At 45.1% G+C, this 26,850-nt stretch overlaps 1 protein-coding gene across 1 annotated transcript in view; it reads left to right on the top strand.

Moving 5' to 3' along the window:
- Positions 1 to 669: 669 nt before the first annotated feature.
- CD101 (CD101 molecule) overlaps positions 670 to 26,850 on the top strand; it is a gene marked incomplete at its 5' end in the record, with an annotated part of 35,319 nt that continues 9,138 nt past the window's right edge. The window contains 7 exons of the mRNA XM_081113255.1: positions 670 to 733; positions 12,096 to 12,476; positions 13,760 to 14,173; positions 15,379 to 15,765; positions 20,428 to 20,811; positions 21,741 to 22,145; positions 25,506 to 25,916. Of these exons, the coding sequence (XP_080969381.1) occupies positions 670 to 733; positions 12,096 to 12,476; positions 13,760 to 14,173; positions 15,379 to 15,765; positions 20,428 to 20,811; positions 21,741 to 22,145; positions 25,506 to 25,916 (2,446 nt within the window). The remainder of the gene's footprint in view (positions 734 to 12,095; positions 12,477 to 13,759; positions 14,174 to 15,378; positions 15,766 to 20,427; positions 20,812 to 21,740; positions 22,146 to 25,505; positions 25,917 to 26,850) is intronic.

Raw genomic sequence — 26,850 nt, forward strand, 5'->3', positions numbered from 1 at the left:
TGGGTGAATTCTCATGACCTGATAGGTCTCCTAACAGGAAAGAGAAGTCACTGTTGTTCCTCTCTGCGGCTCAGGAAACCAACACCAAGTCCTGTGACCATATCGTGACTGGAGCGGAGTGGCTTTTCTGACTCATGACGCAGTCTGGAACCCAACCCGTCCAGGTGCTGGCCCCTGTAATACAAAAACAGTGCGATTCCCCCGGCCGCTGGCTCCTGGGACCTGGACAGGGGGGAGCGCGGGAGCCCCGACTTCCTGCTGGGCCTTGGAGCAGCCTCAGCCTTGGCTGGCCTCCCCGTAGACTTTCCTGAGGGCCTCATGTGGGCTCTGGGTGGGAACCAGCTCGTGTTTTGAGGTCTGTGTCCTCGTTACTCACCTTGCCCAGGAATCGGCTCCGTTCTAGGCCTGGGGAAGGTACTGGCAGTTTATAAATGCAGTTAACGCCCCGGAAAGAGCCCCGCAGTGACTTGGGCCCATTCGAGGCCTCAGTTTCTCTCTTGTTCTTTGAGGGAGTTGACGGATCATTTGATCCCTTCCTGTGGCGTCCCTGCTTGGTATTCCATACATGTAGACAAGAGGCTCAGCCCATACCTTTGGCAAGTTCCACGCCTGGATATGGCCATGACTCTGACCGGAATTGTAAGCTCAAGTAGGGAAAGGAGCAAAATCATGACCAGCTTCCTGCGGACACGCATTCTGCCTTCTCTGAAAGTCAGCAATGGCAAGCTGCAAGGTGTGATAGAAAACACGGAATCGAAGTAAGAAGCAACCTTAGAGTGCAGCCATTTCCCAGCCATACGATCCTGGCTAGGTTAGTTGATTCCTCTGCGCCCCAGTTTTTTCACCTGCAAAATGGGATTAGCAATAGCTGTCACATAGTGATGTGAGTTAGTCTATAAAACTACGCGCCAAGGGCCCCTGTTTAACTATTTCTTGGGCCTGAGTTTTTAGGGTAGGGGAGGGCACAGAAGGTGTAATTTTTATGATTCTGTGGAATTAATATTTGAGTGTATCACATCTAAAAAAATTATATATATCTTTTCATTAATCTTCCAGGACCTGGAATAGGATTTTTTTTCCCTTTAATACATTCCTGGGTTGCTTTGTCCAGAACTGCCCGCCCCCAAGCCCCCCCAGCCCCCCATCTCAAGCAAGAACTACATTTTGCATTCCTTTCATATGATACAATTGCAACGCACCAATTCCCAAGGTAGTAGAATAACTCTGTCTCTCTCTGGCTCTATTTTTTTCTTTCTCCTTTTTTCTTGACAACAGAAAGCTTCTTTTTCCCTCCAGAAAGGAAATGACATCACCCTGTGAATGTTAAATTCTGGCAGAAATGGAGCCACTAAAATGGAAACAAAAACGGGGGTGAGGGCGGGCAACAGCCAGGAATGAGCAGTTGCATAGCTTTTACTTGGTTGTATGTATTTCGGGAATAAAGGGCGCTCTGTATTATTGGCAATGGTTATCTCTGTGGTCAATGCTGATTTCAAAAATAATTCTCTTCTCCGTGCGCTTGGCAGATTGGCTGCATCGATGACTCCGTTCTGTATCTGCATCGCTCCTTCTGCAGTTCCCTTCACGAAGGAGAGCGAGTTTGTTAACCCATCTCTTGCCTTTGGATGCGGCCATGTGACTCGCTTTGGTCTGTGAGATGTTGGCAGTGCTGATGCAAGTAGAAGCTTTAAAAAGTACCGATGTATTTCCTCTCATTCTTTGGGACCCCTGACACCATGAAAGCGTGTCCAGGCTACCCTCTTAGAGGGATATGGGGGGGCGGGGGAGTCCAAGCCAAGGGCATCCTAGACCATCAAGCTCTTGCTAACAGATGCAATGGCTTGTGAGCAAAAATTAATGCTGGCTGTTCTGCGCCCCCGAAGTTTGGTGGTGGTTGGTGACACAACAGTAACTGAGACGGTGCATTTGCCTAAAATTTTGGTGCCTGGGGTTGACTCATGACTTCAACTGAAATGGTGAACAGGTTCTTGTACTTCGGGCCACGCTGATATGACAGTGAGCAGCCTAGAGAGGTCGTTTGAAATTCCAGACACACTGCCCTAAATTAACCTGCACACCCCTGCCTCTGTATCTGTAATTTCATTTCTCCCTCCCAGCATGCCCTCCCCTCTCTTCTCTGCCTGTTTCAATCATACCAGATCTCTGAGCACCTACTTAAAAGCAGCCTTTCTGAAGGACCTTTGGCTGCCCTCTGCCTGCAGTGGTCTCTCCGGTCTGTTAATTCATGGGGTGTTTCTTGCCAGAGCCATAAATTGGATACCCAACACAGGCTGCCTTTCATGGCTACTATTTCTTATCTACAGTTGTTTCTTAAACTAGAGTCTAAGTTCCTGGTGGGCAGGGCCCATTTTCCCCTTCTTTTATCCGCCAAGCCTCTTCCCTGTTGTCCCAAATTAGATATTCTCTTCCCCTCCTAAAAATGTCCATATCTCTTACGATGTGTTTCTTCTAGGGACCCCACTAATTCCCCTGGTGTGATAGCTGGTCATTGTATTTTCTGCTCGCCTCCACCGCGATCCACCTCCACCATCCATTAAAGTTCCTCAGACACTTGAATTCCACGTGCACCTGTAGCACCTGGTAGGGTGGTGACCCTATAGCAGGTGCTCAGTGAGTGAGTGGTTACCTCTTCATCCCTCTCTCCTCTGACTTCATGTTCAACGCCCACATTCAGAGCCTCATCATTGCTAAACACAACATGGAGTTCAGCTTACCAGGAAAATCTAACTAGACCATGCTCCTGTAAAAACAAGCAAACGCACCGCCAAACCAAAACAAACAGAAAACGCCACCCTCTCAAGAGCTCCCCAAAGCCAAACGCTTGGGCCTGGTGTGCACGGCTCACTAAGATCTGCCCAGCCTACCTCTCTAGATCCTTCTCCCTTCACACCAGCCTCGAACTTGACTCCAACAGGCGGGCACAGCTGGTGCCACATCATTCATGCCAAACCATTTCTCTCCAGCTGTACCCGGCCCCCTTCCTCCCGAGCTGTTTCATTTGACCCAGCCCAGCCCATCCTGTCCATCCGTCCTGCCCACCAACCTCCCCCATTCCCTTTGGGTGCTGACTTGATCATTGTGGCGTTCTGATCATCCGATGACGTGGAAGTTTCCTGAGAGCCAAGACGGAATTGCTAACACTCCGTAGGGGCACAGCCTACCACGGCAGCCAGAACATAGAAGGACTAAAAAATTGTTGGATGGGTGGATGGAGCCAGGGATCTGCCCGAAGCAGGCCAGCTTGCTATTGGCCTATCTGAATGTAGGCTCAACCCAGGGAACCAGTCCTCCGTGAGCTCACCCATGGTCTTCTGGGACTAGAGTGGGATTAAGTTGGCCAGAGTCCAGTGCCAGCTTTTAGGCTCTCCCCCCGGCCTCCTTGGTGCCCAGGCCCACACTGGGCAGAAGAAGATTCACTTAAATGTCAAATGACGGTGGCTGACATTTACTGAGTATTTTCCATGTATAAGATATTGTTCTAAGCATCTTAAGTAAATTCGTCCATTCAATTCTCACAGCAATCTTGTGGGGTACATACTCTTTTATAGATGAGAGTTAGAAAAGGTTAATTAACTTCTCTAAGATCACACAGCTCTTAAAAATAGGTTCGGTGTGCAAACCCAGGCAGCCGGTCCTGGAGCCTGGCCTCTTCACCATCACCTCTTGCTTCCCCAGGTTCATGTCCTTCAGGGGCCCTTCTGCCATTTCTCAGTCCTTTTCTCTCCCAGGATGGGAGGAAGGGTCAGGGCTAAGAAAAGATTTCTGCTTGATTTTTTTTTATTTATTCCGTTTCCTTAAATTCCCTGATGACTTCCTGTGGATGCATATTTAGCCAGGATGAGGCCTACCTTTTCTTATTTTTATCTGTATGAACATATACTTACTCAGGAAGATAACTGTCCTGTTCAGTTGTCTGAACTAATTTTTTTTTTCCACACCCAAATTGGGGCGATTCGCAAAGCACCACAGTGCGACTAGCGTGGCTTTTGCAAGTCACCTCGCTTTTCAGTGGGCTGGAAATGACACCGCTTCCTCTTTGCCTTTACAGTGAGAACATAGCGTTTGTCACCCGGCATCTGAGCAACCTCAGTGCCGCCGCCAGCAGAGCTCTGCACGGGTCCCCATGGCACGCATCCCACGTGTGGCATCTCTCCTTCTCTTTCTCAGTAAGTGTCATCGTGCCGCTTGTTTCTCTGGTCCCGGGGGCTGCTGGGTGATGGAACAGGACAATGTGGTTTCTCCAGGAAAAACGGGGCCAGGCTTCTCTGGTGTTGGCAGTGCTTTGTGACTTTTGTCTGCGGTGCCAGATCTGCCAGTTCTGCTGGCTCTGCCTTTGCCTTGTCTTCTTGGGCTAGCTCATCCCTGGAGACAGGAAGAGGCTTCGCACTCCAGCCTGGGAGGTGATTGTAAGGTTTGCCTGATGTCAGAGCTTGACTAGGTAAGTGTGCCTTGGGGATAGAAGGAAAGGTCATGAGAGCACTTAGTAGTATTAGGCTAAGCTAAAGAAGGTTCTGGACTCTACCTGGGCTGAAGGGGGAAATGACTGCTGAGAGAAGGGGCAGGGAGATTCACTTGGCTTGGCTGAGGAGCATACGCAGGGGCCTTAGCTGGCCAGGGGCATTCCTACATCCTGGAACAGGGGAGGAAAAGGGAAGTTTGATGGTGAATTGGGAAGGGAATGACATAGTTCCAGAGTAGGTAGAGCAGCGAGCAGGTACTAATTGTGCAAAGGTTTCCTTTAGCATCTGGTAAAGCCGATAGACCCCATCTCAGAATAATGTCTTAAATGCATAAAATAAGATACAAAGGGCCCTAAGTAGGGGAGGGCGGGGGTAAGGGGAAGAGATCAACAGAAGGACTTGTATACATGTATATAAGCCAAACCAATGGACATGGACAACGGGGGGATGGGAGCATGAGTTTGTGTGTGGGGGGGAGGTTGGGGGTTAAAGGGGGGGGATGAGGACACATTTGTAATACCTTAACTAATAAAAAAAAAAAGATACAAAGGGCCCTAGGGGAAATCAATCAATCAGATTGAAATGCAGTTATTAGAATATTTTTAATTAATTTTAGGAAGAGGAAAGGGGGGAGAGAGAGAAACATCAATGTAAGAGATACATATCGATTGGTTGCTTTCCAAATGTGCCCTGACTGAACCAAACCTGCCACTTTTTTTTTTTTTTTCTTTTTTGGTGTATGGGACGATGCTCCAACCAACTGAGCCACACCAGCCAGGGCCAAAATAGTTTTAAATCGATTGTGATGTAGTCACTTATTCATCTCTTTATGCATTACATAACAATCTAGAAGTTAACCACCAAACTTCAACGTTGCAATGAATATGAACAATATTTCAAGATTTTTGCAACAACTGTAATGTGATAATGAAAATATTTATGTTTTGTTGTCTACATTCATGACTGAAGGAAATACTACATTTCCATGAATATTAATGAAAATTAAAATGTCGGGTTTTTTGTGTGTTTATTCCCACCCAGGTTCATGGACTCTTTAAAATTGCAAATTTTCTACTTTAGTGAGCAGGCTGGAAGGTCCGAGGGGAAAGAAAGTAGTAATTCCAGGCTAAGAACTCCTGCTCTATAGAGAGTGGACTGAGTTAGTGAAGGGACTTAAATGACTGGAACCAGAGGGGAACTAGAAGAAATTACACTCAGTGTGACCAGGGCTGTGATCAAAGCACGCAAAGGGAGCAGCATTCAGCCAAGGAGGTGCTTAATAAACGTTGGTTTGAGCTGAACTGGTTTGGGCTCACATCACAAGGGGCATTGGCTAGTGTGAGGTAAGAACCAGATCTGGGGCTTGATGGGGTGAGAGGTGGTCTGAAGGAGATTCCTGGGACCTGTTGCTGGGTGACCAGTGCCCACTGGACTGGTCAGGCAGGTGCTGAGGGCCAGGTGGACTAGTGGGACCCTTTGAGGATTGTTGGCCGGTGTGCTCCTGTTTGTCCTGTTCATTTGTCTGAGAGTGATTCTCGGGTGTACTTGCTTTGCGAATTTGGAGTGTGTGTTTGGTTTGCGTGTAGGAGGAAGCTGGGTTTACATTGGGCAAGTCAGACAATTGCAACTTTTCTCTCTTTTGTAAGCAGGCTGGAAGGTCCGAGGGGAAAGGAAGTAGTAATCACGAATCAAAAGGGGGCGCTGGAAGCTTTTCCTTAACCCATTTAAACAATGGCCGATACTGGGTTATATATTTTACTTCTAAAGTCTGAGTCATCCTCAGCACTAACTTTGTATAGAACCAGTTTTTATGTGAAGAACACATAAATCAGGAAATAACTTGCAAAAATGTAGGAAGCCTGCTATTAGTCATCACAAATACTGAGGGGGAGTCCTAGCCAGTTTGGCTCAGTGGATAGAGCATCGGCCTGTAGACAAAGGGTCCGAGTTCGATTCCCCATAGGGGGTGTGCAGGAGGCAGCCAATCAATGATTCTCTCTCATCATTGATGTTTCTGTTTCTCCCAGTCCCTTCCTCTCTGAAATCAATAAAAACATATATATACTAGAGGCCCAATGAACGAAATTCATGCAAGAGTAGGCCTTCCTTCCCCCGGCTACCGGCACTGGCTTCCCACTAGCACCTGGGACCCGGGCTTCTCTCGCAGCCCCGGCTTTGTCTGGAAGGTTGTCCAGAAGGACATCCGGTCTAATTAGCATGTTATGCATGCATATATATCTATTTTGAGGGGGAGATGAAGGACACTAATTAAGTGATGACCAGTTGATCAGTTGTACTGTTTAGTCCTAATTTATCTATATTTTTAGTAATCCTGCTTAATCCTATTATAACATGGTGCTAAATGAGGTCAATGTCATGATTAAATGAGCTCTTGGATTTAGCCCTTCGTTCTGCATATTTGATCTGTCATTCCTCACCTCAACTAGACGGCCTCCAAACAAAAGCCACTAATATGGGAGGGTCTTGGGGTGGGGAAATTGCTTGTGTAACTGAAACTATTTCATGAAAAAAATGTCACTAAGTTATGGGTGGAAGCTGTCCCAGCGTCCGTGCAGATAGGTTTTTCCATGTGTAAAGAAAGGAGTTGCGTGGTGTGTTCCATGTCCTCCTGGTAGGTTTTCTGTAAGGTGGAATCATTTGGAGTTGCTGTTTTTGTGTATCAAAAATGGTCAAAGATGAGTCGTTTTACATGGTTCAATCTCATAGCTTCTACTCAAATAATACTGAAGTGGCAAATTTGGCAGTCCCAGAGATAGTTTTGAAAAAAAAAAAAAAAAAAAAAAAAAGCCAATACCATCAAGGAATTCTTCATGTTTCAAAAGCATGACTCCAATGCCGTATGTCAGTGCCACGCTGTGTGCCCATCAGTCAACGAGACTTTGAGCTGCAGTGCTAGGGCATCTAACCCTCTGCCCATTCAGAGAGAGGGCAAAGGGGCAGTCCTCCGAGGCAGCTTACTCTTTAGGAAGAGGAGAGATATATATACCATATCCCACCGAGAATATATTCGTGACAAGATGTTTCAGGGTATGATCCCAATGCATAGGCATTTGAATTGAACTCTGTCAGTCAGTCCTTTCCATCTTAAAAATACCTATGAAACTGCTACATTATGGCGTTTGCTTTTCTGAGAAACAGTACCATCCCAATCATGTTCTTGACCTCATGCTGCTACTAGGACCTTACTCCATTCATCACCCTTTCTCTGGCTTCATCCATCTCCCCCCTCCACTGCTCCTCTCCCGTAAGCAGACAATGGCACCTGTGTCCCTCCCGGCCCTCACTGCTGCTCTCTACCTGCTGTCATCTTATTCCTCCCTACTCTTCTGCAGGAAACTTCTTGAAGTAGTTTACGCTTCCTGCATTGGCTTCTGACCCTTGAAATCCGCCGCTTCTGCTCGATTGACATCACTTTTACAAAGATCTCCACTGACACCCTCATCATTAAGCCTTTAGAATCCTCAGCCTCTCAGCGGCATTTCGCAGGGCTGACAAGCCCTTTCTTATTGGAATGATTTGCCTCCTTTGGTTTCCAAGCCACTGTGCCTTGGCTGCCCTCTCAACTCCCTAACTCTTCCTTCCATAGGTATTGTTCCTCATCAAAGCCCCCTAAATAGAGAGATTTTCTAGTAATCTCTCTTTAGTACTCTTCTTATATTCCCTAACGCTTCCCAATACTTACATGTATAACTGACTTATTTTGCATCTACAGCCCAGAACTCTCCCTACTTACAAACAAGCATTTACAGGAAACCATGAGAAACTGTAGAGATAGCCAGAGGTTTGGCATTGGCAAATCTAGGTTCAAGTTTGGCTCGACCATTTACAAGTTTTGGCACTGCCAAATAAGGAACTATGACAGAGTTCTTGAAAGGATTAGAGTATACATCTTTTCAAAGGGTTGAAGACTTTAAAGCACAGATACATATATTTAAATATCATTTCCAGTTATTTGCTGTATATCCTTCCTGTTTATTCCACGGTGTTCAAATTTGGTATTTCCAAAATTAAATGCATTATCTTCTTCCTTGAACACACAACAGAAACTCTCCCTGATCTCCTATTTCTGTTAATAGTTCCATTATTCTTGCAGTCACCCTCACAAACCTGGGTATCATCTTTGATTTCTTCCTTCCTTACATCCCTCCACCCACCCCTACTACCACAATGGCTTCGAAATTGTAGTCCCTTTCTTTCCACCCCTGTTGCCTTCATCACTTCTCTCCTGGGCTACAATAATTACCTCATGTCTGTTTCTAATTTCCATCATCCTATACAAATTGTCAGGTTAATTTTCCTAAGACCATTCAAACACTTTCAGGCTTAATCAAGCATGGCTTACTCAATCAAGTTCAAACATTTAATCATAAGAGTCAAGTCCTTCATGTTCTGGACCCAAATGTCCTACCTGGTCTTACCTCCTTCTATATTAATCTTCATAGAACTCTTCCCCTAATCTAACCGATTACTTCCTATTTCCTTTAACAAGTCTTTTGATTCCTATTCATTCAGTCTCCTCATGAAATCTCCTTATCTAAAAGATCCTGTCTCCCCACTTAAATTGTCATAATCGTTCCAATTCTCCAAAGTCCATTTCTGGTACTGTCTCTTTCATAAACCTGGCCTATTTCCCTCCTCAAAAAATACAATCTCTCCTTCCTTCAAATTCCTCAAAGCATTTTTATCACATCTCTCTATGAGGACTATTACCCTACTTGACCAAATTATAAAATATAGAAGTCAGAGTCTCTCTCAAACTCATCTTCATATCTTGGTTCCTGAAGCATCAGAAATACTAGAAGTGGTTGAATAAATATTTATTGAACTGGCAAATAAAACAGTAGAAAATGAAATGTTAGTTTTCACAATGAAATGCTTCAAATGCGGCACCCATCTCTCTGAAAAGTCATGGAAAATGTTGAAGGAGTGTTGCCTAGCAACCAAAAATAGTATTGTGGAAACATGCCCTGATATAAATAGGTTAGTGGTACCTCAGAAACTATATTTTTTTAAAGGCATTTTTTTATTGTGAAATGTAACACAAAAGAACAGTTAATAAAACATAAATGTGCCTTTGAACAAATAAGTAAAAAGTAAAAACCATGCAATCACTACCCAGGTCAAAAAAAATAGAACACTGCTAAGACCCAAGAAAGACTCACCCATGCTGCCATGGGCCCCATCCAGATCACAACCCTCCCCGCCACGCAATCACTTTTCTGACTTTCATGATAACCACTTCCTAGCTTTTCTTTTCTTTTAATTCTCTTTACCCCTTATGTTTGCATCACTTAACAACACAGTGTAGTCTTGCCTGTTTTAAAACTTTATGAAGAGTAGAACCAGTCTATTCTCTAGGTAGTCAAACAGATTCAAAGTATTTTGCATCTTTTATTAAACACAGTTATTCATATTATTGCAACTATTTCATTTTATGGATGTACTGAGTTCATCTGCTCTACGTTGGTGGGCGTATGGGTGGTCTCTAGTTATGGGCTCTAATGGATAATACAGCCACGGATGCTCTCTCATGGTCGCCTGAGGCACAGTGCACACCTTTTCTTAGATGCATGCCTAAGACTGGCTGGCTTTGCTGAAAATGTTTTCAATGGCCTCTGTAGTATAATTTTTTTTTTTTTGGTAATAATTTAAAATTTTCTCCGGTGCCCTAACTTCTATTTCTAGGCATAATATAATCATAACATACATATGAAATTGGGATTTATGAATACATGAGTATATTTTAAATGATTACTGGAAATGTGTGTGATTCGTCAGTTGGTTGGATGTTTTTCCGTTTTGCACTGAGCATGCACATGTGCAGTTTTTAGTTAGTTGACTGTATCGGGTGACAACTTACTCTTTTTGCCCATTTGTTTGTAGCCCCGCTTCTATCAGAATTGTTTTCATTCCAGAATTTCTATTCTCAGCCTTATCATGGTCTCTGTAATGTCATTGTTCCTTTCTCTCACTTTTTTCCCTTCAGTTTCCTTTGTCCTGTAGGGTCACGTGACCTAGCAAATGCTCTGCTTCTCCCGTATCTTCTTATGAACTAATTCCTTCAGATGAGTACTCCAACTTGTGGTCACTCCATCTCATCCTCCCCTTCCCACTGGCCCTCCGCCCTCCTGAAAGATCTAGCTCACCCTTGTGGCATCTGTCATCTGTTCTTTGTTTTTTTCTGGAACACAAACTAGCCTTTAATATTAACATAATAAATAAACACATTGTAATTTCTGCAAAATGCTTGATTTTGAAAATATGTATATCAGAGGAAATGTTACCGTTCAATAATGTTTTCTCCTTTAAATCTAATATATGAGATTTGTCCCAACAGGAAACATTCCACAGTGGTCCCAAATGAAAACGTGGGGTAAGGGAAGAACTAAAATAAATTCTGATTCCAGATCCTGTGGGACTTGACATTCAACAGTATGAAGCTTTTCAATAAAGTTGTAGTGGCTCTTTTAAAAGTTATAAAACAAAATCCCCTCTGCGGTATAGAAAGGAAGTACTGCTATCTCTTCAGGTGCTAATTTCAGCTGATCTTGCATCATATGTGGCCAGGAGCTACAAATAGACCAACCAACCCACAGGAAAAGGCATGGCCCCATGGGCAGTGCTGGAGACTGCCTCTCCAGCAATCATGGCTGCGAGAAATGCCACCCAGGAATTTGAGGCTTAGGAAGTACCTGCTGAATTTCACCCCATATCCTCCCTCCCCCAAAATGTACAGGTGAATCATCATACATTGTATTTACTTTAAAATAAGTGCACTTCAGATAAGCAGATATGTTTCATGGTAGGGGCCATGTTACATGAATTAAGCTAGACTTGTGGATTTTTTTAACTCAATTTAGAGAGGAAGGAAGAGGGAGAGAGAGAGAGAAACATTGATGTGAGAGAGAAACATACAGTAGATCGGCTGCCTCCTGCATGCTCCCTACCCGGAATTGAGACCACAACCTGGGCACGTCCGCCTGACTGGGAATCGAACTGGCAACCTTTTCGTGCACAGGATGATGCCCAACCAACTGAGCCCCACTGGCCAGGGCTAGACTTGTTTTTGTTGTTGTTGTTTTTTAATTAACTTCTAGTCTTGTTACGGTTATTTTTATTTAGCTATCTTTTTTAAAAATATATTTTTATTGATTTCAGAGAGGGAGGAAGAGGGAGAGAGAGATAGAAACATCCATGATGAGAGAGAATCATGGATCGGCTGCCTCCTGCAAGTCCCCCACTGGGGATTGAGCCCACAACCCGGGCATGTGCCCTGGACTGGAATCATCGAACCTGGGACCTTTCAGTTCGCAGGCTGACGCTCTATCCACTGAACCAAACCGACTAGGGCTAGACTTGATTTTAAGAGACTAGAGATTATAGTGGAAGTTAAAGTTATAGAAGAACAATTCATTCATCAAGCCATTCCACTGCTCCTCAGCCTAAAGAAGATGTTGAACCTTTGAGTTGATTATAGCTAATAACCTGCGATCTCAGTTACAGGGATTGTAATACAGGGAGCTCAGAAGGCGGCACGCTGGGAACTGGGACACTAATCTATTTTTATTCCCCTTTCTTTCTCCCACCTGCAAGCTAAGCTCAGCATTGGCCAGAGAGAAGTAACAGTTCAGAAAGGACCGCTGTTTAGAGCTGAAGGTTACGCTGTCAGCATCGGCTGCAAGGTAACTGGCCACCAGGGACCTTCCGAGCAGCACTTCCAGTGGTCTGTTTACCTGCCGACAGCCTCGACCCGAGAAATCCAGATCGTTAGCACCAAGGATGCCGGCTTCACTTACGCAGCGTATGCGCAGCGGGTGCGAAGCAGGGACGTCTACGTGGAGAGGCTCCAGGGCAACTCAGTCTTGTTGCACATCTCAAAGCTCCAGGTGAAGGATTCTGGTGAATATGAGTGTCACACACCGAACACTGATGGCAAATACTATGGGAGTTACAGTGCGAAGACTACTCTGATTGGTAAGCCGTGTGCCCTCCTCTGCCAGCCACCCCCAAATATCCATCGCAGTGCCTTGCGGTGTGACATGGCTTTCTGTTGTGCTGTTTGCGTTGGCAAAATTGCGCATGTACCTCTCTGGATATTTGGGGGATTTATCACAAATAGGTATTTCATGTTTTTGAAAGCTGTCAATTAATTTTTCCAATCAACTTTGCCTTGAAGATTGAGATAGTGTGTGTCTTCCCAAGGCCTACCCACAGCTACCCATAGGTTGATAGTAGCCACAGCATCAGTCAAAGCTTAGAGAGCTCTCATCAGGTTATGTCTTCTCTTGGAGGCAGAACATTAACTTGATAAGAGCTGGTATTAATGTCATAATGTCAATGCTCATTTTCAAACTACCCTTCTCTAGCATATTTACCAAAAAAGAAAGGGTAATAGTTCTTGCAATTACCATTGTGTCCCTTTGCCTAGAATATCTTACCACCCTTTGTTCAGCCTAGCAAACTCCTACATATACTTCAGGGCCCAGTTTAGCTATCACCTCTGCTATGAAACCTGCCCTGACTATTGCAGGCAGTATTTCAATGTCTTTCCTCTCAATGCTCTAGTCACACCACTATTCTTAGCCCTCACCCATTTATGTGGTAATGGCTGCTTCTGTGACTCTCTCCTACCTCACTCTGAGCACCAGGAGGAGGGGATGTTTATCTCAGTCCCTTGCACTAAATAGATGCTCAGTAAATAGTCATTGCCCGAGTCTAAGTGTTGCCTGCACTTAAGCTTAGGCTCTGTCATTTCCTTGGAGGACGGAGAGAATGATGAGGTGTAGGATGGTTATCAGCGCTTTCGTACAGGTTGCATGTTGGCTCTGAATAGCAGGTCACAGATGGTTTCAGAAGGTTGTTTTATAAAGGAGCAGGTTAAGGCCAAGGAAGTGGACTGACTTGCTCCGGTTCGTGTAGTCAGATAGGGACAGATTTTGGATCAGAATCTAGGTCTTCTAGCTCCCAGGGTGTTCCCCGTTAAATACTTCATGTCCAAGTAGCAACCTTGGCTACAGCCTATGCTAAACATGTAAAGTCAGGATCAGTGCATCAGGGAGCCATTAGCTTTGCTGAGTTCCGTCGACTGTATGTACATAGGTGCCAACATTTGCATCGGCCACAGGGAACGCGTATGGCTACCTGAAAAGAAACTCAAAGTATGTGCTTTACAGATGGCGGGTCAGGGCGCCATCTTCATCTTAAGTAGGCCAGTCTGACTGGCATTGGGCCAATTATCATTATGTCTTTGCTTCCAGTTATTCCAGACACCCTCTCTGCCACCATGAGTCCCCAGACTCTCAGTAAGGAGGAAGGTGAGCCGTTAGAACTTAGCTGTGAGGCAGCCAAAGCCACAGCTCAGCATACCCACCTGTCTGTCGCCTGGTACCTGCTGCAGGATGGAGGAAGTCCAGCCACCAAGGTTATTTCCCTCTCCAAAGATTTTACGTTGCTCCCTGGGCCTTCATACACAGAGAGGTTTGCACGTGGTGCCGTGCGGCTCGACAAGCTTGGGGCCGCTACCTTCAGGCTGTCCATAGGGAGCCTGCAGCCCTCGGATCAAGGCCGGCTGTTCTGTGAGGCAACTGAATGGATTCAGGATCCGGATGAAACCTGGACTTTCATTGCAAAAAAGCAGACAGATCAAACAACCTTGAGAATCCAGCCAACAGGTAATTATCTTCTCGGAAAATTAATGTGCTGGTGGTGGGTATTTATGGGATAACTTTTTGTTTTCTTCTAATCCTCTGTTGAATCTAAAAATGTTTTTCCTGAAAGCTTGAGTAAATTTTCCTTTTGCCATCCGGGAAGCATAAATAAAAGAAAGACCGTCCTTTTTTGGCTCTGTCCACAGGAGGGTTTGTATGGGCTGAGGTCTGTTGAATAGTTGGATAGATTCCACAAGCCGTATGTGGAAATAGTGAGTGTTGTTACCATTCTGGCCAGGCTCTGCAAGGACCCTGAGCCTCAGCCATGCTGAATGCTCTGCCCAAGGTCACCCCGCTGCTGAGCGGTGGAGCTGGCCTTTGGAATCAGGTGGTCACCACAGACACCTGGCCTGAGTCGCTGTAGATTACATTGGGGGGCATTTTCTTCTTTTTGTTGCGATTGTAGATAAGAGCGTTTTCTTAATTTATTTTTCTAATAGTTCGTTGTTAGTGTCTAAAAATACAACAGATTATTTTTGAATGTTGGTTTTTGTAACCTGCACCTTTACTGAAATGGTGTATTAGTTTTAACAGTTTTTGAGTGGAGTCTTTTGGAGTTTCTCCACATGATTTTACTTCTTTTTTTTTTTTCTGATTTGGATGCCTTTTATATATTTATTTTTCTGGCTAATTGCTCTGGTTAGGACTTTTGGTACCATGTGGAATAGAGGTGGTAAACGTGGGCATTCTTGTCTTACTCCTGATCTTAGAGGAAAAGCTTTCAGTTTATCATTGTTAAGAATGATATTAGCTGTGAACCTGTCATAGATCACATGTGCGTTTAATGTAGGAAAACTCCACTGGATACTCTCAGCCAAAATATAGAGCAAGAAATCACAATTCCTAGTAATTCAACATAGCATAAAACCTGTCATATCTTTTATTTTAAAAACACATTGCTCTATACTTTATTCATCTATGCACACATCCTGCTTAATAGGATTGCATTCAGAGAACAGGGATGCTGTTCTTTCTGTGTGATGTCAGAAACAGGCAAGGACATTTTCGATGCTAGGCATTTCTTCGGCCTATCTCCTCCTTACCTTAGACTTGATCCCCAACATGGCATTCAGTCTTTGTACTGTCCTTCCGGGGATATCATCTCTCTCTGCTACTGAAGGGACAGATGCAGTGGCCTCTTTAAATACCTGCCTTGCTTTGTTTCCTAGTGAGAGATTTTCAAGTCAACCTTACGGCCGAGAGCACGTTTACTGAAGGGAAACCCTTAGAACTGGTGTGCCAGGTCCTGGGCAGCGGCCGGGACCCACAGCTTCAGGGCGTGTGGTTCTTCAATGGTATGGAAGTGGCCCGCATTGATGCCGGTGGAGTTCTGGGCCTGAAGGAAGGCTACAACGAGAGAGCAAGTCAAGGACAACTCCAGGTTTCAAAGTTGAGCCCCAAGGCTTTCTCTTTCAAGATCTTCGCTGCGGGCCCAGAGGATGAAGGCACCTATAGATGCGCAGTGGCGGAGATGACAAGGGCTCAGATGGGCTCCTGGCAGCTGCTTCAAAGCAAGCAATCCCCAGACAGTCACGTGCACCTGAGGAAGCCAGCAGGTATGTGAAGTCGGACCAGGCACGGTCGAGCTGCTTTCAGATCCTCTCCTTCATCAGTACAGGCAGCCTCAGGGACACAGCGGAGATCTCCTGAAGAGTCAGGTGTCAATCAGATCACTTTGGGGGGAAGTACAGGAAAGCACCCAAACTAGACAAAGACCTGAGCCCTGTCCTTTCTTCCTTCCTTTTTTTTTTAAAAAAAATATATTTTTATTGATTTCAGAGAGAAATGGAGAGGGAGGGAGGGAGGGAGGGAGAGAGAGAGAGAGAGAGAGAAACATCAATGATGAGAGAGAATCATTGATTGACTGCCTCCTGCACGCCCCCTATTGAGGATCGAGCCCGCAACCCGGGTATGTGCCCTGTCCGGGAATCGAACTGTGACCTCCTGGTTCATAGGTCGGTGTCAACCACTGAGCCACGCTGGCTGGGCCTGAGCCCCGTTCTTGAGCGGTTAAATGGGTCATGACCGTGGATGCTCCACTTTATTTCTCTAAATCTCAACTTCCTCAAGTGTAAAATAATTAGATTGTCCTTAAATCCTTTCTTGCTATCCTAGGTTCTTTGATTCTATTTGCTGGCAGCCCTAATTTTCCACAGTGGCTTTTTCTTCAAGCAGAGAACACCTGTCTGAATGAAGCCTTCTGTCTTCTTTTGTTGTGTGTGTGATGTGAGTAGGTTAAGAGGAAAAAGCTCCACTTTGCTTCTTCCTGGGGAATGAACACCCGCATTACACCCCACACTCCTCCACCATTCAGCTGCCTTTTGTCAATCCTTTATTATCTTCACCAGCCATAGGGCTCAGTTCTAAGTCTTTTTTTTTTTTTCTAAGCCATAATTCTGCACCAAAGCATGGCTCACCACCAAAGCATGGCTCACCAAAGGAATGAAGAGGGAAATGATAGTACACAGGCTCTCTTCCCTGCCTTTTGCTGTGATGTGGTGAGATGTCTGTCCAATGGGTCTGAGTAGCTTTAGGCATGAGACTGGAAAGGCCACTCAGCTCTCACTTAGTGTATGAAGGTTGGGTGACCTTAAACATGTTTGAATAGTCAGTGCTTTTGTGTGGAGAAAAAATGGATAAATATGCAACTAATGCAGTGGTCCCTCAGTGTCCATGGGGATTGGTTCCAGGACCCCTCACAGATACCACAATCCATGGATGCTCAAGTTCCTTATATAAAATGACATAGTATTTGCCTATAACCTGTGCACACCCTCCTGTGTACTTTAAATCACCTCCAGATTACTTATAATACTTAATGCAATGTAAATATTATGTAAGTAGTTGCTATTCTGTATTGTTTAGGGAGTAATGACAAGGAAAAAAGTTTGTACAGATGCCACCATCTTAGGCCTAACTACATAGTACACATCAGGTGCAATAATAACTTTTGTGTGTCTGTGTAATTTTTTCAACCCACAGTTGGTTGAATCAGCAGATGAGGAACCCGTGGTTATAGAGGGCTGACTGAATTAGGATTCTCTGGGCTGAGTATTAAATTCAAAGTCTGGAAAGATTAATTTGCCTGAAAACAAAAACCAAAAGCAAACTAAAAATTAAGATATCCTTATTGTACTTGCTCATTGGAGAGATCTCCCAAGATAGATAAATTCCCCTTTCATGCTTTTCTTCATCTCCCCGATTGCTAGGAATGAAGACACAGAAGCTCTGGCCTAGAGTGGCGAGCCAGGAAGTGCGTTGGTGTTAGTTTTCACACCAAACATTTGGTTTAACTTTCTAGGAATCAAGGAAAACAATGTGGGCGGTTTACATATTTACACAGAACTAAATCTCTGCTTTGTGCATCTGAGTTTCCCCTGGAGCACATCCATGACCTTTCTTAAACCCAGGATGTGGGAATTTGTGCCAAAGGAACCATAGGTGTATGTCATGGAGTACAGACCCTAAGCTTACCAGTAGGGTGGTCTTCTAAAGCAAACACAGTCCTGTGTGTAGGCTGGAGCCCAAAATGGGCCCAATATGTAGAAACAGAAAAAGTATTTAGCAAATTTATTAAGGATCCTGTTGCACACTCAGTTTTAAAAGTCAAGCCAGCCCTGGCCGGTGTGGCTGGGTTGGATGGAACGTTGTTCCTTTGTTCCGTACACCGAAAGGGGGCAGGTTCGATTCCCGGGCAGGGCACATGCCTAGGTTGTGTGTTCCTACGGGAGGCAGCCAGTCGATGTTTTTCACATCTATGTTTCTCTCTCTCTCTCTTTTCTCCCCCTTCCCCTCTCTCTAAAATAATCAATTTAAAAAAAAAAGAAATGAAAGTCAAACCATTATTTGAAATATGAGCAGAGTTGTATCCTTCTATGAACATAGTGAGTCTATGGAGGGGGAGACTCACTACTGAAACTGGGCAAGTCAGCATCAGCGCTACCTGTCACTACCAGAATCAATAAGTAGAGACAGGGACTGACTCTTTGTGGGCACTTTATTCAGACGGCGGGTGATCTGAGAAGATGGCAGGCTATGTACCCTAAAAAGTCCACCTTACATCTCATTTCAAGCCACCCTTTTTATAAGGAGAAGAAAAGTATAGGTAAAGGGCTTAGAATTCAGGAGAAAATAGGTAAGGGGTTTGGAATTCAGGAAAGAAGGTTAATCAGATAAAAGCTGCAGCCCAGTGATTTTCTGAGATCCCCTTTATCTGCATCCTGCGTAGGGGACATTCTCTCCCTGGAGCACAATGGCTCAGATCCAGTCTTGTCTTGTCGCTTACAGTCCTCCTGAGACACAAAGCTCGAGTTGCTTGTGCGTCTCCTGAAGTCAGGGCAGGTCCGGTCATACATTCCAGTCCCTGGAACAATAGCTTTCTACATGCATTAATTACCATAATGGTTACATTAGAGCAGTGAGATTATGAGCAATAAAATTCCCTCTGATTTCTAAACCTCAGTTATGACTCTATTTTTAACTTGACAAAAATGTAAGTATAATCATGCTTCTAATACCCAAAATTTGGAAACAGGTTTGCATGTATATATATATATATATATATATATATATATATATATATACACACACACACACACACATATATGCATATATATGTATATATATATATATATAATTTGTAGACATTAATCTTCATTCTGCCTTTGTAACTTGTATATATCTGTAATAATAAAAGCGTAATATGCTAATTAGACCGGTATCCTTCTTGACGACCTTCTGGACAAAGCTGCCGGCGGGCAGCAGAGGCTGAGGCAGAGGCCGAGGGCCGAGCCCCTTGCATGAATTTCGTGCATTGGGCCTCTAGTATATATATAAAACAGCAGAAGAGTGAACTACGTCCACAGCAGGGAAGAGCAATTTGCAAATTCAATTAGAGGCCATTCAGATTCCCAGTGCCAGTTCTTTTTCATTTTTCTCCTTTGGCTCTGAACCATCCTATTTTCACGAAGTGTCTATGATAACATACTAATGCTCACAGCTAACCCTTACTGGGCACTTTCCCTTGCCAGCCAGGCTAAGCCCTTTACATGTGCCATTCATTTAGTTCTCTCAACAATATGATAAGGTGAGAGCTATTATTACCCTTATATTTATAGGAAAGAAAATCAAGGCTCACAGAGGTCAATTATATTGCCCAAGATCATTCTGACTCCAGGGACCTGGGCCTTCAGCCTGAGGCTGGGCTGCCTCCAATGCATGAGCTCCTGAGCTGTCTTTGCTTTGCCTACAAAGCACCCAGGACCAGGGCTTGCCCAGGAAGTGGTTGTTGAATGAATGTCTGCATTTCTACACATCTCGAATTTCCCACCTGGGAACCAGATTCACATTTATCGGTTTACACTGTAATTTAAAAGAAGGATCTCCCTTCAGCCAACACCACCTATATATTATATGTAATTTAAAAAAGAGAAATATATCTGCACATATGTTTTTTCCCCCAAGTAATCGTTTTTAATGAGAGTATTGTGAACAGAAATCCTATTTACAATACTCCTTCCCTGTTCAAAACACATGCTAATTTAGGGAAAGGTAAGTAGAGAGAGGATGGTCATTTTAAACTGTGCAAGTCTGACTTCCAAAAAACTAAAAATTTAAATAAACACAGCTTCATTACTTTCAGGGTCACACATTCCCCCCCCCCCCAATTAATTTAACAAAATATTGCCAGATGTTTTCCCAACTAGATGTTCTCAAGGAAGGGCTGATTTAACACACTGCTAAGAAGAAGGCCACATTATAAATTGTTTAAGTGTGAATAGGCTCCCCTGATATCCTTTCTGCTGTCTTGTTTCCACCATTAAAGCATTTGGCAAGTCTTTTTTTCTGAGGTGGTGCAGGAGCAAGCAGCCTGGTCTGATTTGTCACTAACCAGTCACGTCCCAATGAATGAGATCTCACCGTGTTTTAGAAAATTTTTCATTTCCTTGAAATCATTTTTTCTTACCCAGCTGGTGTGGCTCAGTGGTTGAGCGTTGACCTATGAACCAAGAAGTCATGATTTGATTCCCCGTCAGAGCACATGCCCGGGTTGCAGGCTTGATCCTCAGTGTGGGGTGTGCAGGACAGTCAATGAATGATTCTCGCTCATCACTGATGTTTCTATCTCTCTCTCCCTCTCCTGTCCTCTCTGAAATTAATAAAAATATTTTTAAAAAATAATAATAATAATGTTTTCTTCTAAAACCTGTAATCCACAGCAAGAAGTGTGGCCGTGTCTACCCAGAACAAGCAGCAAGCCGTGTGGGAAGGAGAGGCACTCGCCCTTCTCTGCAAGGCAGACGGAGCTGAGAGTCTCCTGTCCGTGAGCTGGTGGCACGTGCCAGAGGGCCAGACACAGCCGGAGTTTGTGGCTGGCATGGAGCAGGATGGCACCGTGCAACTGGGTGCCTCCTATGGGACACCCACTAACCACGGCCACGCCAGGCTGGAGAAAATGGACTGGGCCACCTTCCGGCTGGAGATCACCTCCACCACGGTCACGGACAGCGGCACCTACGAGTGCAGAGTGTCCGAGAGGGTCCGGAGCCAGGCCAGAGGTCTGAGCTGGACGCAGAAGATGTCGGTCACTGTAAAATCTCTGGGTAAGTGTCGAAGAAATCCTTTTCTGAAATCACCAATATCTCTTGCAGTGAGATGGGGTGGGATCCGATTGTGTCTCATCCTGAATCCCCTAGTTAAGGTGTGTGTACCCAGAACACAGAGCATAGTCTTTGGCTACCATGTCTGTCAGTTAATCTCCAAAGTTCGCTCATCTTTATAAAAATCATCTCTTTTTAAGTCCTCACCTGAGGATATTTTTCCCATTGGTTTTTAGAGAGAGTGGAAGGGAGAAGGAGAAAAAGAGAGAGAAAAACATCGATCTTACATCGATTGTTTGCCTCCCTTTACGTGCCTGGGATTGAGCTTGCACCGGGCTACATGCCCTGGAGTGGAATTAAATCTGGGACCCTTCCGTCAGGCTGACGCTCTATCCACTGAGCCAAACCGGCCAGGGCTATAAAGATCATCTTTAAGGTACAACTTGTAAGCTGTCATTCAAGGCTAAAAAGGAAATCCTAGGAATTGGAGTAGACTTATAGAAGAGGTATGCCAAGTGGAGCTGAGTCCCATACACTCAGCTTTTGACAGCTGCAGCCCTGGAATGACAGTCTGCCTGGCGTGTGCCGAAGAGTGTACTGCACATGAGTGGGGGTAAGGGAAGGAGGCCAGGCACCGGGCCTGGGGGCACCCCGCCCCCTCAGTGGCAGCTGTCTAAGGAGCCGACTGGACAAACACTGCCTGTTTGTTGTTGCTGCTGAGGACGCTCTGAGAAGAGGCTCAACTTTGGAAAATTGAGGTCAGCATTCAGGACAGACTGTACCGTGAATCAGCATCTACCCCCCAAATACTTGGTACTCCCCGGGGATGGATGATGGTTCGGTGTGCAGAGGTGGTGCCTGGGAAGCTGGGCAGGGCTGGACTTTGGTTTGATAAACATACTACAAATTGCGTTTCGCATTTCTGCCCACAGCATTGAGTTTACAAGTTAGTCTGATGAGCCGTCAACCGCAAGTGAAATTAACCAGCACCGTTGACCTGGCCTGCATAGTGGGGGCCGGCTACTCTGACCTCCAGGTACCACTCACCGTGACATGGCAGTTCCAGCCCGCTGGCTCTCACGTCTCTCACCAGCTCATTCGAGTCACTCATAATGGCACCATTGAGTGGGGGGACTTCCCGTCCCAGTTCCAAAGGAGGACAAAGATTTCACAGTCTTCGTTTCGTTCTCAACTCTTAATCCACGAGGCCACCGAGGAAGAGGCGGGAGTGTATCAGTGTAAGGTGGAGGTTTATGACAGAAATTCCCTGCCCATGAATGGCCCGGCGCGGGCTTCTGCCAGCTCTCACCCCCTGAGGATAGTCATCTCTTTACCAGGTAATCACCACTCAAAATTAATCCCTGCTTTTTTCTTTTTAACCTCAGCTGAGAATATTTTTTTCCTTTAATTTTTTAGAGAGAGTGGAAGGGGATGAGGGGGAGAGAGACAGAGAGACAGAGAGACACACACACACATCGATTGGTTGCCTCCCACACATGCCCTGACTGGAGCTGGGGATCAAACCTGCAACCGAGGTATGTCCCTTTGACCGGGAATCGAACCTGGGACCCTTTGGTGTACCAGCGGATGCTCTAACCACTGAACAACATCAGCCACTGAACAATCCCTGCTTTTTAAAAAAAAAAAAAAATACTACTCCCACTTTGGGTAAGTTATAGAATTCAAACATGAAATGCCTCTCCCTGTGTTTGTACTGCATACATCAGCACCACATATAAGCAATATCTAGGCCAGCCGTGGGCAAACTACGGCCCGCGGGCCGGACCCGGCCCGTTTGAAATGACTAAAACTAAAAAAAAAAAAAAGACCGTACCCTTTTATGTAATGATGTTTACTTTGAATTTATATTAGTTCACACAAACACTCCATTCATGCTTTTGTTCCGGCCCTCCGGTCCAGTTTAAGAACCCATTATGGCCCTCGAGTCAAAAAGTTTGCCCACCCCTGATCTAGGCTAACAATTGTGTTAGTATGCACAAAATGGCCATGCTGGTTGTTAAACATTGAAATAGTTCCATACCGACTAATAATAACTGTTCCTCCCTGCCCCTTCTCCATCTTTCCACAAGTCCCCACCAGCCAGCAACCCAAGAGTAGTACCACGTGGCACAGCGGGGACCTCTAGGGCTAGCACCAGTGGTGTGGATCATGTACATTTCATCAGAATATATTTATCCACTTACTTTAATGGGTTGATGTATATGAGTTAGAGAATTTATGATTATTGGCCAATATAATTTACCTTGTCAGTTGCTAATAGAGCATAGAGGTTAAAAGCAAGACAACCTGGCCAAGTTCTGCTGTGTCGAGTATCTTCTTTCATGACTTTCGTTCTCTCAGGGAAGAGTGTTCGAGAGCCTTTGAGGTCAATTAGACCTGACAAGCACTGGGTAGCGGCATGGCTTTGGCCGAGTCACTTAACCTGCCCAAGCCTTGGTACCTCCCCTGTAAACTGCTGATGTGCAATTTAAAGGTGGTGGCACGCGTAATGTGCCTAGCACAGTGCCTGACGCACCAAGTGGATGCTCAAATGTGGTGGCTGTCATTGTCCTGTCTGCTGCTCAGCAATGTTTTTGGTAACAGTAATGGTCTCCTTGTTGATGAACTCGTGCCTTAATTTACGTGTCCTTTCTGTGGATTTTTGAAATTGTTGGCCCAAACCTTTCTTCTTGAAACTTCTTTTTTTCTTCACCTCATGATACAAGATTTTCTTGGTTTCCCTCCTAACGCTCCGACTGCTCCTTCTCATTCTGTTTTGCAGAATTCTCTTCCTCCACTGATACATCCTTGGGGTTTCATCCTCAGGTTGCTCTCTTCTCATTCTATACCCTCCCCTGAAGTGGGCTTATACCTACCCCCGGATTCAACCTATGTCCTGCCAACTCCCAGACCCATTGTCTTGAAAGACTCCTTTTCTGATCTCCAGACACGTCTATGCAGCTGCCTCCAAGACATGTCTACACTCAATATGTCAAAACATAAACGCACCATTATTATCCCCCCAAAGCTACTTCTCCTCCATTGTCCTTATGTCCCCACCACCCACCAGTGGCACACATGGGAAACCCGAGTCATCCACCACTCCTCCGCGCTCACCTCCTATCCACACTCCCATAGCACGACCTGCACGGTCCTTTATGATTTGGTACGTTTTATGTCTCTCCAGCATCATCTCCTTCCACTTTCCATCTTGAATTTGAACCCCAGCCACCCTGAATTACTTGCAGTTCCTCCAATACTCTATGTTCTCTCTCATTTTCAAAGTCTTTGTTCAGGTTACTTCTTTTGTATAGGATTTTTTAACTCCTTCTCCATCAGTCTAATTCCTATGAACCCTTATGACTTAGCTTAGAGCTATTTCCTCCAGGAAGCGTCCCTCACTCCCACCTTTGGGTGAGGTGGTCCTGGAGTGTACTTCGATGGCCACTCCTGCATACCTCTGTCCCGCGTGGGTGACACAATCCTATCACCTCTAAGCCTCTGTCCTTGCACTAGTCCTTCCCCCTGACTGTGAACCCACCGAGGGGAGGGATCCACAGAGCCTGGAATAGTCTAGCACATAACATAGTATGTGCTTAATAAACGCTTATTGAAGAAAGAGCAACACCAATAAGCAGCTACAAAAGTAGAATCAGTGATGTCAACATGAAGTTAGACTAAGACAGCGGTTCTCAACCTGTGGGTCGTGACCCCTTTGGGGGTCAAACGACCCTTTCACGGGGGTCACCTAAGACCATTGGAAAACACATATATAATTACATATTGTTTTTGTGATTAATCACTATGCTTTAATTATGTTCAAATTTGTAACAATGAAAATACATCCTGCATATCCGATATTTACATTACGATTCATAACAGTAGCAAAATTACAGTTACGAAGTAGCAACGAAAATAATTTTATGGTTGGGGGTCACCACAACATGAGGAACTGTATTAAAGGGTTGTGGCATTAGGAAGGTTGAGAACCACTGGACTAAGATCTGGAAGCCAGGTTTTATCATTCATCTTTCTGACTAAGCAGAAAAGCTGTTGGGGTTAAAGAATAGTTGATTCCATATGTATATGATATTCCCACCGTTGAGTGGCTGCATAGAGACATATAAATCTTTTTTTTTTTTTTTTGTCACTCAATGGGTTTCTTTCTTGAGACATACAATTTTAATAGCCCACATACAGCTTCCTTTTGTTTACCCATGTTTGAAGGCACATACAGCTAGACTGGCAAATTGTGAATCCAAGGGTGTGCTGGCTAGTGAACACACAGACAAAGAACTTCCTCTCCCTTTGAGTTATAAAAGGCTACAGAAGAGAAGATGTCTGTGCTTAAACACTGAGGCGCTATCTTCCTTACTGCCCCACCCGCCTGTCCCCTCCCCCTGGGCAAGGGTAAAGCCAGGACCCGTGGATGGAGGTTGTGGAGAGGTAAAACTCACCTTGACATCAGGAAGAATTTTTAGTGGCAGAGCTGTCTGAAGACGGAATAGGCCGCTTTGTCAGGGAGTGAGTTGTCGGAGGCTGAATGAGCTGTCGGTGGGGCTGCTGGAGAGGGAGTGCACACATCTGAGGGAGGGAGGAGGTATGGCTCTAGTTGGCCTCGACTGTGTATCTTCTCCCTTGAAACTCTGTCTTCTAACAAAGTAAAATATGTCGCTGCTTCCATTCTTTTAATTTAGAGAGCAAGCTAAAAGTGAACTCCAGCAGTCAAGCCCAAGAGCTTGCCATCAACTCCAACGCCGCTGTGGAATGTAGCATCTTATCCAAGACGCCTGGGCACCTGCAGTTGGCCGTTATTTGGTACTTCTCTCCCATTTCCTCTAACGCATCCTGGCTGAGGATCCTGGAAACGGACCAAACCAATGTTGTAAAATATGGGGATGAATTTCATACCCCTCGGCGAAAACAAAAATTCCACACCGAGAAAGTTTCCCAAGACATGTTTCAGCTACACATTCTGAATGTGGAAGACAGCGATCAGGGCAGATACCGCTGCGCAGTGCAGGAGTGGCTCTTGTCTGCAAATGGCACTGGGTACAAGCTTGGAGAGGAGACATCGGGTGTGACAGAACTGAAACTCAGGCCCACAGGTAAACTTGGGAGTGTACTCGCACATCTTTCTGTAGGGTTGCCATCTTCTCTCAGTCAGCTGTTCTTTGGGCTGATCACATGAAGGTAAAAATAGGACCTAGAGTCCTAGGAATAATGTCCTACACAATGACGGTAGGACCTAGAAACCCCCCAGAGAGGTGCGGGGGGTCACCTAAGGTGAATCAATCTGAGGATTCAGGGGCTTGGAGGGGAGTAAGAGTCCTTTGATTGGTTTGCCGAGCAGCCTGGCAGCCTGGTCCAGGCAGCTACCCAGGGTATCATATCTTCAGATCTCTACTAGTATAATAACAAGCTGTGTCATTCCAGTGGGCTCTATTGTAATTTGGCAGAGAAAGAGTAATACGAAGCATATTTCTCCCACTGTGAACAGAAACTGTACAACTCTACAGGGATGTGTGCAGAAATTGCTTTTCAACATTTGGCTGCCTAAACAGAAGGCGAGGAAGAGTAGTTAACCGTTGGAATGGCTTACTGAAGGGATCGCCTCTGCCTCAGGAGATCTTTAAAAATGTAATAGGAGTTCCACCCATTGCATTGGCCTGAGAGAGCTGCAGTCCCGTGTGGGCAGGGTTGAGCAGACCTCTCAGCCTTCCATGGGTCACCTCCAGTGTTGACTAACATTAAATGAATGTCACGGCTAAGGGTTGGGAACTGGACGAGATCCAAAGCATGATGCAGATAAGTTCATCTACTTTGGCACTTAAGATTCTATTTTTGATGTAACATCAACAGCAAGATTTACTGAGCTTTGCTGTGTGTTAGGCGGTTAGGAATACACAGATATAAAGCACAGCTCTTGCCCGAAGGAGCTCACAGTCTGCTAGGGCCGTAGGGAGCCCCTCTGGCTCCCCTTCTCACTGTTCTTCAGACCCTTCTTCCTCTCCCTGCTAAACGTGGGTGTTCCTCAGGGCT

Source organism: Myotis nattereri (assembly GCF_964212035.1).
Source record: "Myotis nattereri genome assembly, chromosome: 18".
Classification (NCBI taxonomy): Eukaryota; Metazoa; Chordata; class Mammalia; order Chiroptera; family Vespertilionidae; genus Myotis; species Myotis nattereri.